The sequence below is a fragment of the Aulonocara sp. 'chitande type north' Nkhata Bay genome, linkage group LG13 (assembly GCF_057382095.1).
Source record: "Aulonocara sp. 'chitande type north' Nkhata Bay isolate Kocher_YH1m ecotype deep benthic linkage group LG13, A_spYH_male_GT1.1, whole genome shotgun sequence".
NCBI lineage: Eukaryota > Metazoa > Chordata > Actinopteri > Cichliformes > Cichlidae > Aulonocara > Aulonocara sp. 'chitande type north' Nkhata Bay.
This window is the reverse complement of record NC_141356.1, coordinates 31,720,328-31,739,889: the sequence shown is the minus strand read 5'-3', so window position 1 is coordinate 31,739,889 and position 19,562 is coordinate 31,720,328. Positions and strand designations below refer to the sequence as shown.

The following is a 19,562-nucleotide window of genomic DNA, read 5'->3' as shown; positions in this document are numbered from 1 at the left end:
AATCTGTCAGAATGCAGATGATTGATGAAAACCAGACTTTATGGTCGTTTCTACGAGGCACAAATATTCAGAGGAGCGCACGAGAATTAAAACCTTCACGTTTCATTTTCATCTTCTCTCTCTTAGATAAGCTGCCCTCCTTTCATTTCACGATGCGAGCGTCAATGCCTCTCTTTCTTTTCTCCGTGCAGGTCGAAGCGTCCGATTCCGATGGCGGCACCGAGAATGGACGCCACGATTCCCGTCGTCCCTCACCAGCAGGTAAATGAACCCATAATGCATCAAAATCATTATTTTATTCTTCAACAGGATGAATTTACTTCACCTTTGTTTTGTTGGCATATCTGGCAGCGTACAATGATTACAGAGAAGTAACAACACTGTAATGCACGCATACAGGTTTCCTCATAGTGAAGTAACTTATTCATATGCATTGGATCATTTTATTCTGTAGTCACATTTATGTTTTTAATCATTGTCCTGTATTTGTGCAGCACTGGTTATTTTTGTCTACAGTGAAACAACCCCCCCCCCCCCCCCCCCCCCCCACACACACACAGACACACACACACACACACACACCAGTTAAAGGTATTTTGGAGAAATGTATATGGCTGCTGCCCCCTGGTGGCTGCAGGAAAAAAATGCAAGAAAGGCCAAACTTAGCACCTCAAAAATGTTTTGTGCAAAAACAAAAATGCAGGAAAACAGAAACAGGAGCAGTCATGATGAATTTCATTTCCTGTTTAAGTTAAGAGATTTCCAGCAGTGATGATAATTGATCCAACAGATTAACTTAAAATGAAAGGAATGTATTTGGTCAGTTTATTTATTTTCACAATAATTATTTATTTTTTCTTTTTGATGATTTTCTCAGTCACTTTATGCTTTCAGGCTTTTATACTGAAAGGATCCCATGGTTAGAATAACAGCACCTTGATTAAAAAAAATATATCGTCTTTTAAGCGTGTGCTCTGCTCCCTCTCCTTCCTGTCTCCTCCCCTTCCTGACGCCTCCATCGGTGCAGGTAAACGGCCGCAGTACCTCCTCCGGGCCTGCAGAGGCAGACTCTCCCGGGGGGCGTGCGGCGGCGGTCAGCCCCGCTCAGAGGAGGCAGTATAACTCCCCCATCGGCCTGTACTCAGAGGAAACTCTTAGGGAGATGGCCGCGATGCAGGCGGGTCGGCCTGCGGGGTAGGTGGAGGCGTTAGAAGCCCGGCGACATGTTTGATGAGAGGTCAAGAAGCAGAAACAGATTCAAAGATGGTTCAAAGAGGAAGAAAAATACGTTTCCTGTTTGGTGCGGTACCAGTAACTGCTGTCTCCGGTGTCTCGGTTCATACAAAATAATTCACGTGGACCCATTCTGCTCATTTCTACATTTATAGTCCTGGATTCTCGTTCAGCAGCTCTGCATGATTCACAGTTTGAAATAATCCTTCTTTATCTGATACTGGGCTTCTGCTCAGCCTATAGGTCAAGCTGTTTTAGCTCCGCCCCCTTCAAGAGGACTTTTTATACTATAGGTTCATGTTAACCTTGCAGTAATCTCAGTAACCTTTGACCTTTGACTCCAAAGAGGAGAAACATGAGTGCATCTGAACCTTCAGTGTCATAAAAGTGAAACCAAATCAGTGATGCTGTCACGTGTCCTAAAAAAAACACGTTAAACTGCAGCTCCACCCATACACACACCACACTTACTCTAAAACTTACTAATGTTCTCAATGCGGACTTGATGTTTTCATACCCTGAAGGAGGTCCACCTCTCAGATTGTACTTGGCAAGTGTTTGCAGACAAGCTGGCGTCTCCCGTGCAAACTGCAGGCCACTGCAACAATGTGCATTTGCAAATATGAACAGCTGACCTGGACGCGATGGAGCTCAGATACGTGCTGTGCAGCTAAGTTACAGCTAGCTGGCTAACCTTAGATTGCTGTGTAATGTTGTCTCTATGTAAATCATGAGTTAGGCCACCTCAGCGTTAGCCTTTGACCTTATGTGGAGTTTGTGTTGTGCTGCGATGTCAGTGACTGTTTCCAAGCTGGGAGCAGAAGAGCGTCACGTCACACGTTACTTTACAGAAAAAGGTGCAATGAGCCGACCGATCCAAACACTTCTGCATCAGCTGCAGCTGCAGTGGAGGTGTGTGTTTACAGTCACGAACACGTATACAGTGACACACACACACACACACACACACACACGCGCGCCATTAATAATGTGATTCAGTTACTCCGTCACCGAAGAGCCCAAACACCTGTTAGTTTGTTTGGCTGCTTTTAAAGGTCAGGGGACCCTCTGGACACACACACACACACACACACATAATAATAATGATCCTGCTGTAATTATCATACCATATGCACATATGTCGCTGACTCTTCTTAGATGAAACTCACAAAGATTATCACCATTTATGTGTTTTTTCCGCACATGTTATATTAATCATGTACAGTAGCTCGTCTCAAAGTTAACGTTGATACGTTCCTGCACTTCCATAAATAGGTTTACACTTAAGTATGCACACCCCTGGTTATTATTTCTACTAATATTACTGATAACAATAATAATAATATCACCACTGCTGTTAATGAGAAGAGGAGCAATAAGAAGAAAAATACATCCTAATCCAAAGAATTAGAATCGTAAATTAAGAAAAGGTAAACAGATAAATAACATTATGCATAATTATGTATCTGTGATGACAAGACAGAATAAGAGAAGACCAAAACAAAGAAACTTTAAAAAATGTCCAGAAGACACGTGACCCCAGCAAAGTCTGCCTCAGGCTCCATCCCCTGAAGCTGGGATCTGTGGGATCTGTGGGATCTGTGAACAGGCTGTGATTAAATCTTCCTCTTCACTCGCAGAGCGGACGTCACAGCAGCCAACAGAGGATGTGACCTCTGACCTCTGATGGACAGTGAATGATGCTGAATATGTTTTCTAACATCATATTCTCCTCTGTCTTCCCTCCTTTGTCCTTCCACGTGTTCGTCCTCTCTTCTGTCCCTGCTGTTGGTCAAGCAAGGTTTTCCCCCCCGCCGCTCCACCGTTAGTATCCTCTGCAGCTGAATGCATCTTGGATGTGTGTTTGTTTAAGGCATGGCGTGGGGTGATGGCGAGTGCGGTCCTGCAGCTTTACAGACTCTATTTCAAAATTATCCATGCAAACTGAAATTGCGGAACAGCTGGCTGCATGATGCATTTTGCTTTCTGTGGTTTTTTCATTATTTGGTGTTTTTCTGAGGCAACTCTACAGGAAAGTTTTCAGAATAAAAGCCTGCTAGAGCGTGAGAAGCTTCAGCCTTCAGGTTGTTTTTGTGCAGCAGTGAAGTGGACTAAATGTCAGCTGTGTTCCTGCTCTGATACGTTTGTGTTCTGGGATTAAAGGTCATGGTTTGACGCACTGCTTAAATGAGCTGCTGTGACGTTTTGCGGTGGACGCATGCGAATGTTTCAAGCATGAAATTTAAAGCATCGTCAGTCGTTTCTAACCAATGTGCAGAAACCAGTTTGGGTTTTGTTGAAGTGGAAATAAGACTTTTCCTTTTTCTCTGCAGCTGTAAAGACCATCGCTCATGTTGTATTTATTACCCACAAAAAAATGACCTAATTTTATAGGAGTGGTTTCAGCTTGTGTCCAGTGAGTCCTTTGGAAGTCCAATATTTGCAGAAAAAAGGGTTAAATTTAGTATTTTTATCAGCGTTTTGCAGCAACAAGCTTTGAGGTAGATTCATCTAATGGTTCAGCATCTGCAGTGTGGCACGAATTTATTAGACGGTCACCAGAGTTCATGTGACAGCTGCTTAATCCACCTGTATGCACGAGCTCTGTTATCAGTTAGATTAACTATATAATTATGTTTGTTATCTGTGGATTTTAAATGTACTCAAAAGACAGAAAAAAATTATAGTTTTCTGCTTAAGATACAAAATTAGTCATTTACTCATTACTATTATTATTATTATCATTATTATTATTATGATGATTATTAATAATCATCATAATAATAATAATGATAATCTGCATGTCTGAACATGCAGATTATCATTATTATTATTATTATTATCATTATTATGATTATGATTATTATTATTATTATTATTATTAGCCTTAAAAAACATATACATAAAAAACAGATATATTCCTGATATTTGTTGTTATTATCTAGAGCATAATGCACTAAAAACAAAAGATTCTTCACCCTCATGAATGTGAAGCAGACTGAAGCAGATGAAATCTATTAAATCAAAGGTTCTTTTGTTCAAATTAATTAAGGAAGACCTGCTTGGTATTAACAGTTAATCCTGTGAACCTCAATCACACAAATCTAATTTATATTTAATGGAATCTGTTTTACAACATACATTTTTTACATGTAATCAAATGAATCAAAGTCAGCATAATTTTTGAGTCTGAGTGGGCGGAGAACGGATCGCTGTGGGACGCCACTCAGAGTTTTCTGTAGTCTGTCGTGATGCTGTGGGTGGGGTTTCCACCTTAAATGGAGATTCTGTTGGAAACATTCAGCTTTAGCCTGAAAACTTTAGCCTCACTAGTCCGTCTGCTGTGAGCATGACAAACCCATCACCTTCACCCACACGCCTCACCTCCGTCCCTCCATCGCCTCCTTTATCTCCACCTTTTCCCCTCCTCTTCCCCACCCGACAGTGCCGGCTTCAATCCCAGCGTGCTGATGGACTCCGCCCTCTCCACCAGCAAGCCCATTGAAGTAAAAGGCCCCGGCGGTAAGGCCACCATCATCCACGCCCAGTACAACACGCCCATCAGTATGTATTCACAGGACTCCATCATGGACGCCATCGCGGGACAAACACAGACCAAGGGCCACGACGCTGGGTATGAACACCACCTCCTCCTCCCTCTCCATGTCCTCCTTCCCTCTTTATACGTTGACTTATCTCTAATTCTTCCTCCTGACATCCTCATCTTCCTCTTCTGTACCCACGTGCACCCCTCAACCCTGCCACCAGTTTTTTACACTCAGTATCAAAAACATCAAAAGCCACAACACCACCTGGGTAATGACTAACACAGTTACTATCAGTCCTGCTGAGGGCTGATCATCCATATTTGTAGTTTTCTAACACGTGGATGTGTTACAGGCAGCAGCGTTCAGTTTACAGGCTGATGCTTCGAGTACTCAACCCACAGATATTTCTTGATGAGAAATTACTTTTCATTTGTTGTTTTTGTCTTTTTCCCTTCGTTGCCTCTTCCTCCCTTTTCTTCTCTTTACTCTATTTAAGTGTCCTCCACCTGTCCTCTCCTTTCTGTCCGTCCTCTTTGGTCTCAGCCCGCTTCACGTCCGGCTCATCGCTGACACTGGTGGTGATGATTTTGGTGCTGCAATATTGTGCTGCCTGTTTGTGCACATGTGGGGAGAGGGGGACTTCTTCTGTGGTGGCTTCGAGGAACTGCTAAGGTTTCCGTGATATCAGAAAGCAGAATTTTTGGTTCGGGCTGCTCTGGGATCCTGTTTTTTTGTGCGTCGTGTGTTGTGTGGCTGAAGCCTCGGGTGTGCTGTGGGAGTCGGTCCGTATGAGGTGGACCAGTCCGAGTCAAGTGTCCCCCAGAGAGACGTTCCCTCTGTCTGAGCAGGTCATCCCAATTTCTTCGCTCGTGATCACGTTTGACCCTGTTACCTATCGTCTTGTTGCCGAATGCATTTCCAGTCGCACTGATTTGTCAGAAACTGCTGATAAAGTCATGTTACTGCTGTGTTTTTGGTGGTGTCTTCCTCGCCTGCTCTTCCTCTGGGATGTAGCGCTGTCGCTGTGTACTGTCCCCCTCCAAAGGTCTCCATGCCCATTCTTTATTTCAGCCTCTCTAATTTTAGACCCCGATAAAGCCGCTCTTATTGAAATATAAGCCTGAATAAAACTACTCATCTGTACAGGAGGGGGCATCTCTGGAAAACCAATTACAGTCCAGTATGATATCCTCCTCCTCCCTCACCGTGCGTCCTTCACTGAGAGCCAGTAAAAGCTTTGGTTCCCCTGAGTTGTGTTAAAGCTTTGAAAGATCAAACATCAAACACAAGACAGAAACATGACACGTGTCACCAGAATCAGCCGACAGGCTGCAGTCCTGCAGGGCGGAGCCAAATACAGGTGCACTGCAGGTAGAGGGGCCTTAAAGAACAACAAAAGATTTCAAACTACTAAAAAAAACCTCAGAAAGATGGAAAACAACACAATGGTGTCATTAATAGTTTTTAATGTTAGCATCTGTAACCACAAAGAGACCCGAACATCCACACAAAGATTAAAAGACTGAAAACAGCCTGAAAGAGAAGAAACTGACTTCACAGCACAAACTGGTGGATGTTCAGAAAAATGACCAAAGCTGCAAAAACCCTGCCGAGGTTTCCGTTTATAAGAGAGAGCCAATCAGAAGCAAGCAGGCAGAACAGCTGGTTTCAAACAGGGTGAGCTGCTGCGAGGTGCAGGACAAGACAAAGAACATAAATAAGGAAGTAGAAATGAGCAGAAAGGTTCAGGTCTGCCTGGGCTGGACAAAAAAAAGAGACAGAAAAACAGATGGAATAAAGTCACAAAGATGCACAAATTAAACACGTGAGATACACAAAGAGACTCAAAGCTGAATGTTCTGAGCCTCTTTCTGTGTTTTATCTCCGTTTGTTCCTTTTTCTAACAAACCGTCCTCAGACATGCGAGTCCGGCTTCCTCTTTGCTCCATCACCTTCAGTAACGTTTTGTTCGTGTGACCTTTGAAATATCAGATATTTAATTCCAGGGTTAGAAGGACGTCAAAACTTTGGGCAGGGAAAACTTGTTTCCGTTCACTGCTGGGCCCACAGCTCGTGCTTCACTGTCTCTTTATTTTTCACTCGCTTTGGTCGTGGGCGACGTGGCGCCCCCTGTCTGTGGTCCCAGTTCTGTCCCAGTCATGGACCGCCTCGTGGACAGCGCCTCGCTGGTCTATCAGGCCGTCCAGAGCACAGAGAAGGACCCGGAGCTGAGCGAATGGAGCCGCCGCAGCACCAACGTGCAGTCCAAGTCCTTCCAGGTCCTGGCCCACATGACCGGCACCGAGTCCTGTAAGTGTCCTCTTCCTCCTCTTCCTCCTCTTCCTCTTCCCCGTATTATCCTCAATTATTTAAAAGAGCAAATAAAAGCAAGAACAGACTCATGTATGTTTCCATACAAACAAAGGTGTGTAATTAGAGTAAACGATTACCTGTGGGAATGATTTTAAAGTTAAATCTGATCATCAGGTGCTCAGTGTCGCCCCCTCTCCTCTGTTTCTGTTACAGCGCTCACTGAAGAGGAGGCGGCGGCTGTGAAGAGGAGCAGGTAGGCAGCAGAGCTCCAGTAGTCAGCTGCTGACCCCCTCACCTGTAGTCTCGACCTCATCTGCCCCGGACATGAGAACACCTGCACAGGTGGTCTCTGTTTGAGGCTCTGATATATACGTAAACGCGATGTGATTGGTTGGTGTCTGAAGCCTTTTGAATCTGCTCACGTGTAATGAGCTCATGTGACCAGCAGGAGGGGACACCGGACTGTGTGTGTGTGTGTGTGTACCTGTTTCGACGTCCTTGTGGGGACAGTGTTCGTCCTCACGGGTTTGAAGGCATTTTTGAGGCTCATAGTGTGGGTTTAGTCTCAGGGTTACAGTTAGGTTATGGCTGGGGTTCATTTTTGGTTGAGGTGAGTAGCTAGGGATTCTGTCAAATAGATGTCCTCACTGAGATATCAAAACGAGAATGTGTGTGTGTGTATTTGCTCAGAGGAAACATCATTTAAAAAATTGGTGGGGCACCACGAGGGACTCCCCGCCTCTTTGGTCCTTTCTTTATTGATTACTGGTAACTGGTGTTGATTGGTTAAAGAGAGAAAACCAGTGTGCAGAGGAGAGTCATCCTCCAGCTCTTTATTGTCACGTTTAGCCGAGGCAGGAAAAATTGAAAGTCAAGCAAAAACCGCAAACGTGACAAAGCAGACTTTTTACTCTCAGCCTGTGTGACGTCATACAGTCAAACTAAAGTATGCAGCCTGCAGGTACTCGACACTCTGCAGGACTCTGCAGACATCAGGTTATCAACAGGCGGTGAAGCTCACAGCTCGCAGTTAAAATCTCCACATTTCACCTGCAGAAACATGAACAGCTGAGACTGTCAGGTTTGGAGCATGCCCAGTTTAAACAGGCTGCTGTGAGTTAGCATGTGCAAATAAGTGTCTGTGTTTAAGAGTTTTGGGTCTAATGCTGGTTTCAGGGATCAGGTGCCTCAGACGGCAGACACATGGCTACTTATATCTCAGTTACACCCCCTTAAACCTTGCGTGGCTCAGAAGTCCTAAACAGGGCTTTATGTGGCCGAGGACAGTCTAAGAGTCCGCGCTGTCAGACAAGCCAGGTGTGGTGAGCTGCAGGTGAGGGCTGGGCCGAACGTCCGCTGACGACCTCTGAAGGTGTCACTGCCCTCAGTCTGTTTTCCATGACTTCCTGTTTCCCCAGCGGCTCGTCTGAAATCTCATCACAGCCGAGTCTCCGAGAGGATGAGCAAACCTTTCAACCCCGCCCCACCCGTACAGCCCGTCCCAGCTCTGATGGATGGAGCTTTCTATTCTCCGTGCACTTATTTAATCAACCCTCCATTATGCACCATCGATCTCTGCCCCCCCCCCCTAATTTGGACTGAAATACAACCTCCTCCCCCTCAAAGCTCCGGCTCCCCTCTGTCCTTCGTCAGAGTCCATACGCCGTCCAATGACTCACCGTGAATCAATAGGAGCAGAGGTCAAGCTTTTATCCGCCAATAAAGAGACTGTGTGCTTTTTTTCTCTTTAGCTGTAAGTCATCAAGGAGGAAGCAGCTGGATTAGACTCACAGGGCTGAGCTGGAAGCCTCAAAGCAGAGAAGCAAAGACACAGAAAGAAAATTTTCACTGCAAAATCCAGCTTCATGATCCCGATCATGCTGGGAAATGGAAAAATCTATCAGTTAAAGGTGGTTTATTCTGCTTATCTCAGGATCTGTGTTCTTATTCTGGCACAAGTTTTAATTATTTCTTATTTATCTGAATGGCTTTGTGCAGCAAAGTCCTCAGCCTGAAACAAGGAGCTGGTGTCCGTACACCTCTAATGTAGAATGACTAGTGCTGACTGGCTTATCTCTGACTAACAAACACATGTTGGTTGGCTAAATATAAAATCCTTTGTCTTATTCCTCTGTCCATGGAAAGAAAAACTGAGTAGAAGCAAATAAATTAGGTTTTTAAAAGCCTTTCTGAAGTAGCTTTGCATGTTTCACAAATCAAAATAATCTATCGTGTGCAGGAAAACACTCTCAGAATAAAAGTTTATGTCCTACGATGTCTCTCTGTTCCTTTAAAGCAGAGCTAATCTGTTAAATAGAAGCTCTGCAGCTTTGCATGAGTCACAGTTCATCCTGCGTCTGAAACAAGCTGTTTTAGCTCCTCCTCCTGCATTTAGGGCAAGTTTGGTGGGTGTGGCTTTGGCGTCTGCGATGACTATATTAGGAATATCCACCCTCTATGACACCATCCAGATCCAAGAGGAAAAAACTGAGATAATCAGAGTGTTTAAGCCCACCTGGGCTTACGCTGACTTCTTTTCATGCAGGTCTGTGCAGCTTAAACAGCTTCATCGATGATTATAAGAGACACAGTGACAAGGTTGCAAAGAGTGCAAGGAAGAAGAAAATCAAGGGGTTAAGAGCTGAGATCAGCCATGACATCAGCACACGACGGGACACGGGGAATAAAACAGAGTTCAGTAAAATAAAATAAAAACCTGGACAAATGGTCTATTTGCTCAGCAGGAAATAATAATCACCTCTTGGCTCTCCAAAGCTTTGGTGTGTTGATGTGATTTTTTTAAGGATATATGCTCCCAGACTTTCAGTGTTGCATTCACGTGCTGAAGGGAGAGTCTGACATGTGGGTTTCATCTGCTTGTTTTTCGGCTTTTTGTTGTTTCTTCATTTGCTGGAGTTACACTGAACTAAATCCACATAGTTGTCACGCTTCAGAGCCATTACTGTCTTTCAGGAACCACATCTGAGTGATCGTGTCAGAGTTTCCTCTGGTTTGATCTCTGTGCTTTGTACAAATGTTTTTGCAGAATAGAAAAAAACCTTTTTGACATTTGATCCAATGTTTCTGAGACCAAAGCAGCGAGGTGACGTCATCCTGTCGGCTGTCTTTAAGCTGTCTGGCAGTTTCCTGAAGGATCTTCTGTCTGTGGCGTTGTTGGTCTGGTGAAGGCGATGAAGTTTCTTATTTTTGGGTCTTTGGGTCCTGATTTGATTATTGATTATTTGTTAGACAGAAAGAAAAAGGTTGATGGTCAATCCGAGTCGCACCTGAGTAACATCATGGGGGAGAGAGCGGGGGTCAGGATGGGGACGTAGCGTCTCAGTTTGGATGACCTCTGCTGCTGTTGTCTCTATGCCCGCAGCCTGAAGAGACAGCCTGCCGCTGGTTTCGGCCTCCAGTACAGAGCTGCAGTCTCCAGGTACAAACCCCTGCGGGCAGGTGCGCTCGCGGCCGTGGGCTTCACAGCACTCAGTAACACAGCAGCTGCTTTTAAACGGAGGCTTCTTCAGCTAAAACTCCTGGCGGCACACAAGTGGATTGTTAGGGTTTTGTGCACGGGTGGTGTTTGAACCCATAACTCTGGCAGTTCTGTCAGGATCATGTAACACCTGAGTAACAGTCAGTAACCCCACCATCATTTCATCAGCTGAATAACAGGCTGAGTCTCTGCTAACGCCCTCTGAAGGAAGGACCTTAAAGCTTTTGTTGCTGTTTGTTAATGAAGCTGAATTCAGTTTTGGTTTGAAGCCCTCTACCCTAACACTAACCTTGTTTACATCAGGTAAGTCTGATACAGCTAAGCTGCTGCTAAACACCCAGACCTGAGACTGATACCCCCAGAAAGAAAAACTGCAGGTTTACACCCCAAAACCTGTCAACACTTCTTGAAAGAGGACCCTTTGTGCTTCTGTCCTGCTCAACATTTTATTCTTTCTTTCAAACAAGCTGTTGATGCTAGTTTCTATATGCTTGTTGTCTGTGACAATATTATATTGACACATCCAGAGAGTGTAAAAACATCATAAACATTCGAATCACTCCAAAGCCCAACTTTTGGCTCACAAATTACATTTTTGATTCATAAAACAGTGCAGCAGCCTGGCTGTAATCACTGTTTACTGCAACTTATCTATATTCAGATGACGATTCACAGTTAGAACCAGTTTAAGAGCATTTTTGACTCAGTCCAGGATGCAAACCAAACCTGAATGTGGTCTGTAGAGGTTTCTGTTTAAAAACAGTGAGTATCTGCACCTCAGGGGATGCTTGGAAGCCTAGACTAACCCTAACCGCCATATTCACAAAAATTAGAAGAAAGGTTAGTTAAACAGTTTAGAGAGAAATTTAAAACCAGCAGAAACAGTTACCTAAACCCGAAAAGCACATGGTTAACACTAAAATCAGCAAAACTGCTGAAAGAGTTCAACGTTATGGGTCATTTTTTAGCTGAAAATTCATAAATATATAGAAAAAGTGAAAATAGTTAAATGTGCTCTAGAAAAGCTAGCTAGAAATTAAATTGATTGTTGAAATGTAGTTCAAATTAATAGCTCCACTGATGGAGCTATTAATTTTTAAAAAGTTTTTAAAAGCGTTTCTGATCCACTCTAATCACATGGATAAATGACTACATAATATAAATACTACATGTATATAGTATTTGTTTGACTCTAAGCTCTGCAGAAGATTTCCTATGTACCCAGCTCTACTGTGTGTGTAACAACAGCAAAACTTTATCTTTATCTTAAATATCTGATATAGCTAATGAAATGCACGAACATGTAAGCATGTCAAAGACATCAATAATATCAGCTAAAACTTCATTCAATGTTGGAATATTTATCAAAGTAAATCTAGTGAATTCCACATATATTAGATGGAAACTGCTAGAAGAAAGCATTAAATTCTTAATAACACAGTGTTACAGCCTAAAAGTCAGACACAACAATGAAAAACGCATCTTTCAGGATCTTTACACCCATTGATGAGATTACAATTTGAGTCAGTGTTGATGACTAACTTAGCTTGTGGTTCGAAACATGCTTAGCTTAGTTAAAGTTTTTTTTGAGTACAACCTGAAGTAGTTAATACCATAACTACCACTGAGGCTAACTACTTGAGGCTCACTATGACTAAAAATCCCGGACGAGCCCCCAAGTACAAAACTGAACCTGATGACAGAACCATTTGGAAATCATTCTAAATAGGTAATAATGACATTTCTTTCCCTCTCCAGCCAGTACGGTGCACATCCTACCATGCAGCCGGCGCCACAAGTTCCACACCCACAGCAGTACCAGCCAATACCACAGCAATACCAACATGCACCTATGCAGCAAGCTCCACAAGCTCGGCCCCCACAGCAGTATCAACCAATGCCACAGCAGTACCAACAACCACCCACACAGCAGGCTCCACCCACTCAACAGAGCTCAATTCAGATCCCTGTTGGCTCCGCCCCCCCTAAGGTAGTCAGTACTGCCTGCATCTACCCTTCACAGCCAGGTGAGTTTCTGTTTTGTTTATATTAACTTGCACATATAATATTTATATACACATATTTATACTTCTTCCACCCACAGCACCACCTATGGCTCCAGCTGCAGTGCCACCGCAGCACCGCCCTCCAGCCGCCGCCCCGGCCCCGCTTCTGGCTGCTCCAGCATCCTCCAACAGACCCCCGTGGGTGACCGACTCAAACTTCGCTGATAAGTTCGACCCCGGCAAGACCACCTCCAGCACCATCAAGGTGCAGCCACTGCCCCAGGCCGCCCCTCCCCCACCAGCGTACATCCCTAACCCCTCCCCTGCTGGGCATGCAGCTCCCAGCCCCGCCCCCATCACCCCCAGCCCTGGACCCATGACCTCTAGCCCCGCCCCCTTTCCACCTGTGGCCAGAGGCGTGGCCCAAAGAGCGGAGAGGTTTGCAGCCAGCAGTCGCACGCCTCTATGCGGGGCCTGCAACAGCGTCATCAGGTAACGCACTGACACACTTCTGGAGCCTCAAGTGGAGATCAGAGGAACTGCAGCTGTTGGTGCTTTATTATTTTGCTCCTGAGGTTCCTCCTTTGGGTTAAAACGAGTGACGTTAATGAAACGATGTCACTTTAAGGGCAAATTAAAATCAAATTACTTAAAATGCTGCTGCTGTTGTTGCAGGGGTCCATTCCTGGTGGCCCTCGGCCGGTCCTGGCACCCCGAGGAGTTTAACTGTCACTACTGCCACATGTCTCTGGCTGACGTCAGCTTCGTGGAGGAACAGAACAACGTGTACTGTGAGAACTGCTACGAAGAGTTTTTCGCCCCGACCTGCGCTCGCTGCAACACCAAGATCATGGGGGTGAGAAATTTTCAGACACCATTTCTGATTTTATTTTCCTTTATTTAATGTTATAAAACCATAAGTTTTGCACTGAAATGCCACCCATATGTGACACTAGAGGCTGATTAGACCTTATTAAATCTTGTCACGCTGTATGTCGCAGGAAGTGATGCACGCCCTACGGCAGACATGGCACACCACCTGCTTTGTGTGCGCTGCCTGTGGGAAAGCCTTTGGAAACAGCCTCTTCCACATGGAGGACGGAGAGCCGTACTGCGAGAAAGGTATGCCGACACCACGCCTTCATCACAGCTGCGAGAAAAGCTGCACAGACATCAGGCAGACACAAAAAACTGTCACATGCATCACGCTCAGAGAAGGAACTGCTAATCAGAGTCTCAGTGCAGCCCCTCAATTTTAACTCCTCTTTCTTTTGATTGGCCCTGCCCCCACAAACAACAAGTGTGTGGAGCTTCTGTGTGCCCTGTGTGACATCAAAAAGATCCAAGAGTAGAACAAAGTGTGTGAAACAGATTAACAGGGATTACGTACTTCATGATTCACTGTTTTTGGACTCACGGCTGCCATCTTCAACACTTCCTATCTCTGTGTCGCTCAGATTACATCGCGCTGTTCAGCACTAAGTGTCATGGGTGCGACTTCCCAGTGGAAGCTGGCGATAAGTTCATCGAGGCTCTGGGTCACACCTGGCACGATACCTGCTTTGTTTGTGCGGTAAGGACCACGAGCAGCTGGGTCTGAGGGGGTCCGGTTGTTTAAATCTTCGATGCAGGGGAGCAGAGGTCAGTTTGAAGTTTTTCACCCCGGTTTTCTCGTCTGCAGGTCTGCCACGTGAACCTCGAGGGTCAGCCCTTCTACTCAAAGAAAGATAAACCTCTGTGCAAGAAGCACGCTCACGCCATCAACGTGTAAACCCGCCGGATCACGCCTCATCACGCCACCAACATGTGTGGAAACGCTGGGTTTTTTTCTTTTTTTTGTGCAAATTTCAAATTTCTGCTGCCTGATGATTCTGCTTCAGATCCATCCGACCCGTCGCATCACGGACTGTGGTTTATTTTTCTACCCGAAAAAGTGTGTGTGTGTGTGTGAGAGACTGCTGAGCTGCAGAAATACAAGTGACTGTAGGGAGTCTGCAAGGTGCCAAATTAAATATTATATTTTTTAGTGTTTAATAATAATAATCAAACTTATAACAACAAAAATATTAAACTGGCTAAGCTATGCAATAAGGATTAAATAGATATTTAAGTAAGTCTAAATAATAATATTATAATATGAGGAAGAAATTCTTTCTAATAAATATCAATAACAGAGTGTATGAAGTATGTTTATTTTTCTCTTAAACACGGGGTTAAAGTAGTGGGATATTTAGGGTTAAGAGGGTTAAGAGAGTTTTTTTTAATTATTTTGATAAAGTTATTATTTTCATGAAAAAAAATGTCAGAAATAAAAATTATAAAGTTTTATTAGTACTTTTTTTTGGCTTGGTTTGTAGTGTTTAAAATTTCAAGTTAACTTGTGAATTATTTCATATGAATGAAATTACAAATTTATTATAATTAAACTTTGTAGAGTGGCACTCTCTGGACTCCGTATAGCGGATATTGTTCTCACCATTTTTGGACTATTTTTGGTAATGTGCCTCTGTTGACTGTTTGAATGCGACTTTAATATTTTTATTTCCCTTTTAGACTAAAATAAAATTATATGAAAGTTTTTATGAGGCAATACGAAGTGAAACAACAGACTGCAGAGAAGCTGAAAAATCTATAAACAGCAGCAAATTGGAGATAAAAAAGACTGAAAAGTGTTTCTGACGTTGCAACCTGTCGTCACTACTCCGACTCTGGGGGCATGAACACACGACAGGTGACACGTTTCTGTGGCCCCGCCTGAGCAGGTGAACCTCCAGATGTTTTAAATGTGAAAACCGCATCTAAACGCACAGAGATACTGTGTGAGTGACGGAGTCTAGATAAACTGGAAACGTTAAACTGACCACAGAAGCTGTTGGGCTCCAAGTGCAGGTGTGCTTCTGCTCTCACGCCGCACTAAGGTGCATTTGGACTTGTTTGTTCAGGTGAACCTGCTCAGGTGAGACAGCTCTTCGACTTCACGTGCTTCGGGGGGAGAAATAACCTTGAATTTCATATTTATTCGACAGTGTGATCTTTATTGAGACGCTAGTATATCGTCACTGCTGCGTGCAAATGATTAGTTATTTGATTCATGTTTGTTTCAGAGCGTTTGGCATCACGTGGTTAAGTTTAAGTACTGATTTCATGATGATTTATGTGTGTGTGTGTTTTAACTACACTGTAAATGTGATAACCTTAGTCTGACTGTTAACAACACAATGGCTCCGCCCACACTGCAGACCGTGAATCCTCCCAAATCTGAAAAAGATTAGACTTTGTATTTTCTTTATTTTTTTTGTGGCATCAAACATGTGGCTGCTCTCATGGTTGTAAAACACAGAATAATCTTATATGTACTTAGATCATTACAGTTGGGGAAACGGACTTCAGTGAAGGTTTTTAAAAGCGTTTCTCTGTTAATTTTCATACGTTTTTAATACAAAGACAGTTTTTAGGAGCCTCTCTTGGCCATTAAAGGAACATCAGCAAACCACAACTTAATTCAGATCTTTCATTTGACTTGTTCTCTGCTAAGACTTAATCATTAAGCACATAAAGACTTTTTTACATTTTAAAAACTACGCCATGGTTCATGTTCTAATAACCAGTCACCCTATTTTAGCGTCCTCCTGTGGCCACTAGAAGAAGTGCAGCTAAGCAAACAGAAACTCTTGGTGTATTAAAAAATTCTGTAAACAGAAGAAGCATTGTGTTTCTGAAAGCTGGATTTTCCTTTAAAAAAATCTACGTTTTTGTTTTTTTACTTTGTTCCGCTTTTGTCATTAAAGGCAGCATGTTTTAGCACCACCTAGTGGCCAACAACAGAGCAAACCACAATGTAATTCAATTCCAGTCCTTTGTTGAGTTAAACTCCGTTGTAATGTTGGGTTGTGTTCAGTGGTTGAGAGGAGGCGGTCGAAACCTTAGCAGGATAGCAGGAAGAATACACGATCACACTGGTACTGGGAATTCCACAGCATATCCGTTAATGCACCTCCTCTTCATCAACCATACAAGGCCCGGTTGAACGGCTGCTACTTATCAAACATGACACACAGTGTTCATACAGCCCGTAACGTTGCAAAGGTTTCTGGAGAGCAAGCACTTTGTTCCCATAAATCAGAGAGGGCAGTGGTGCACACTAATGACCTCATAACCCCTTGACTTATGTTACATTAAAGAGACACCACACCACTGTGACTGTTACAAACTGAATAATAGAGTATATAAAATAATTAAAATCATCTGACTTTGTTTACTTCCCAAACTGATTTAACACTGCTGTGGTGTTTTAGTGGCCTCTGGTGGTGATTAGAGGAAGTGCAATTGCGCAAATGGAACTTTCATTATATTAAATCATTCTATAAACAGAAAAGACTTTGTGATAAGTTTCTAAGAGATGAATTTAAAAAATGACTATAATGGGGGGTTTTGTTGTAATTTTTTCAAATGTAATTTTATTTTTGCATTTCACTACAAATCGTTTTGGGAACATCTAGAGGCCGTGAGAGGAACCCCAACTAACCCCCATAACAATATAATATGATTCTTTTTTGAAAAATAAAATAAAACTCACATAAAAGAATGAAAAGCATCTGAACACACTTCGTATGTTATAGCAGCCTCAGGTGGCCACTAGAGGAACTGCAACTAAGCAAACAGAAACTTTCGGAATTGTGAAACGTTTGGTAAAAGAACAAGAGGAGGAGGAGGAGTTATTTTTTTAAAGTACTACACTGTTTTCTGGAGAAAAATTTGATTTTTTCATCTTTAATTTGCTAGTACAGGCGAGGTGTTTTAGTTACACCTAGTGACCAGTAGAGGAACTGCAAATAAGTAAGCTTTTGGGTTGAGCACAGCTTATAAACTTTGGTTGTTGAGTAGTGTGAACGGAGCCTCTGATTCTTTGATTTAAACTTTAGTTTTATTCTGTGATTTAAATGAAAGCGTTTGTCTCCCTGCAGAGAACCGTGCCTTTGCTGAAATCCACCTCTGCTCGGTCTGACTGGCACACTGACCAGTTTGTGTGCCGGTGTACAGTTTTTACTCTGAATTGTACTTTTATACAGTTTGTGTGTTTTTCTGAGGATGAATGTGTGCATGCGGCATATCAGGATCAGTTTGTGAAAAAAAGACAAGCTAACGCGTCTGTTCACTGTTATTTTTGAGTGTTTGTAAGTAATGATGTCATACTGTGAGTGAAGAACTCTGCTTTACTTTTTGTTTAACAGGTTTTGAACATTTGAAGAGTTTTTGTGTTGCAGGTTGAATAAACTGAGCACTTCAAACACCTGGAAGCATCTTCTGGAAACATCTAATTGATTCATTTTTCTGATATGAAGATTTGTTTAAGAAGCAAGAAAATAAAAATATATTCAGCTCCTGAATGTGCAATCACAAATCAACAATTTTAAGCTAAAACTGAAATAATAAACTAAAACATATGAAATCTGGCAGGTGTTACAAAATGTTTCTACATTAAATTCAATTCAGTTTTATTTATACAGCGCCAAATCACAACAACAGTCGCCTCAAGGTCTTTATATTGTAAAGTAGATCGCACAATAATACATACAGAGAAAAACCCAACAATCATGTGACCCCCTATGAGCAAGCACTTTGGCGACAGTGGGAAGGAAAAACTCCCTTTTAACAGGAAGAAACCTCCAGCAGAACCAGGCTCAGGGAGGGGCGGGGCCATCTGCTGTGATTGGTTGGGGAGAGAGAAGGAAGACAGGATAAAGACATGCTGTGGAAGAGAGACAGAGGTTAATAACAGATATGATTCAATGCAGAGAGGTCTGTTAACACATAGTGAGTGAAGAAGAAAAACTCAGTGCATCATGGGAATCCCTGGCAGCCTACGTCTATTGCAGCATAACTAAGGGAGGGTTCAGGGTCACCTGGTCCAGCCCTAACTATATGCTTTAGCAAAAAGGAAAGTTTTAAGCCTAATCTTAAAAGTAGAGATAGTGTCTGTCTCCTGAATCCAAACTGGAAGCTGGTTCCACAGAAGAGGGGCCTGAAAACTGAAGGCTCTGCCTCCCATTCTACTTTTAAATACTCTAGGAACAACAAGTAGGCCTGCAGAGCGAGAGCGAAGTGCTCTAATAGGGTGATATGGTACTACAAGGTCATTAACAGTGATGGGCACGCGTTACTGTAATCTGATTACTTTTTTCAAGTAACGAGTAAAGTAAGGGATTACTATTGCAAAAACGGTAATTAGATCCCCGTTACTTTCCCGTAGGAACGCTGCGTTACTGCGTTACTAAAACCGTTATTTTTCTGCAAGAGTATCTCATGACAGTGACGTAAGCGAGTGCGCCGTTCGTGACAACAGCTGTGTGCAGATCAACAGTGGATCATATATCGAGTGCAGAGAGAGTATGAGCGTGCAGCGTTTAAAGCGTGGAAGTACTGACCTTACTTTGAGTTTGATTCCATAAAAAGTGACAAAAACATTAGTGTCCGCTGTGCGTGGGAAGAAAACTTCTTTTTACAGCGAAAAAACCCCTAAACTTCCAACAAGCACCGAGTAGCTACGACGTAATGGGAAACTCACAGAGAAACTCGCGGATTCTTCCACTGACCGCTGCACACATGCACCAGGGTAAACCTCCGCCTGCCCCACTCCTGCTTTACAGGTGAAAATAGAGCAACAGGACCGCTGAGTCTTTGACTTTATTTATTTTCTGCTGTGTTTTACTTGCATCTATTTGAAAGACTGAGTGTAAACACAAAAAATATTTTATTTTATGTGCTGGAATGTGCAGAAAATAGGTTTAAATGTTAAACTCTTCCAGTCAGAGAATGTTGCATATAATTACATTTTTGCTTGATGCATAAAGTTAAAAGATTAAAACTAATAAAACAAGTTAAAAAAAAAGATACTTTTCCATTTGATTACATTTTGTATGATGATTATGTAGAAAAAGTAGAATTGGGCTGAAAGATCTATCG

At 43.0% G+C, this 19,562-nt stretch overlaps 1 protein-coding gene across 6 annotated transcripts in view; it reads left to right on the top strand.

The window, feature by feature from the left end:
- LOC147316427 (LIM domain-binding protein 3-like) overlaps positions 1 to 17,986 on the top strand; it is a 35,795-nt gene extending 17,809 nt beyond the window's left edge. For 2 of the 6 annotated variants that reach the window (XM_086259929.1, XM_086259928.1), the window contains exons 4-15: positions 192 to 261; positions 3,035 to 3,057; positions 4,679 to 4,867; positions 6,928 to 7,091; positions 7,308 to 7,347; positions 10,477 to 10,533; positions 12,352 to 12,620; positions 12,698 to 13,091; positions 13,275 to 13,455; positions 13,601 to 13,721; positions 14,057 to 14,172; positions 14,281 to 17,986. In XM_086259929.1, the coding sequence (XP_086116055.1) occupies positions 192 to 261; positions 3,035 to 3,057; positions 4,679 to 4,867; positions 6,928 to 7,091; positions 7,308 to 7,347; positions 10,477 to 10,533; positions 12,352 to 12,620; positions 12,698 to 13,091; positions 13,275 to 13,455; positions 13,601 to 13,721; positions 14,057 to 14,172; positions 14,281 to 14,370 (1,714 nt within the window). In that variant the 3' untranslated portion in view covers positions 14,371 to 17,986. Of the gene's footprint in view, positions 1 to 191; positions 262 to 1,027; positions 1,195 to 3,034; positions 3,058 to 4,678; positions 4,868 to 6,927; positions 7,092 to 7,307; positions 7,348 to 10,476; positions 10,534 to 12,351; positions 12,621 to 12,697; positions 13,092 to 13,274; positions 13,456 to 13,600; positions 13,722 to 14,056; positions 14,173 to 14,280 lie in introns of all 6 variants that reach the window. The other 4 variants (XM_086259931.1, XM_086259930.1, XM_086259932.1 and 1 more) reach the window with 4 other exon arrangements.
- Positions 17,987 to 19,562: the final 1,576 nt, after the last annotated feature.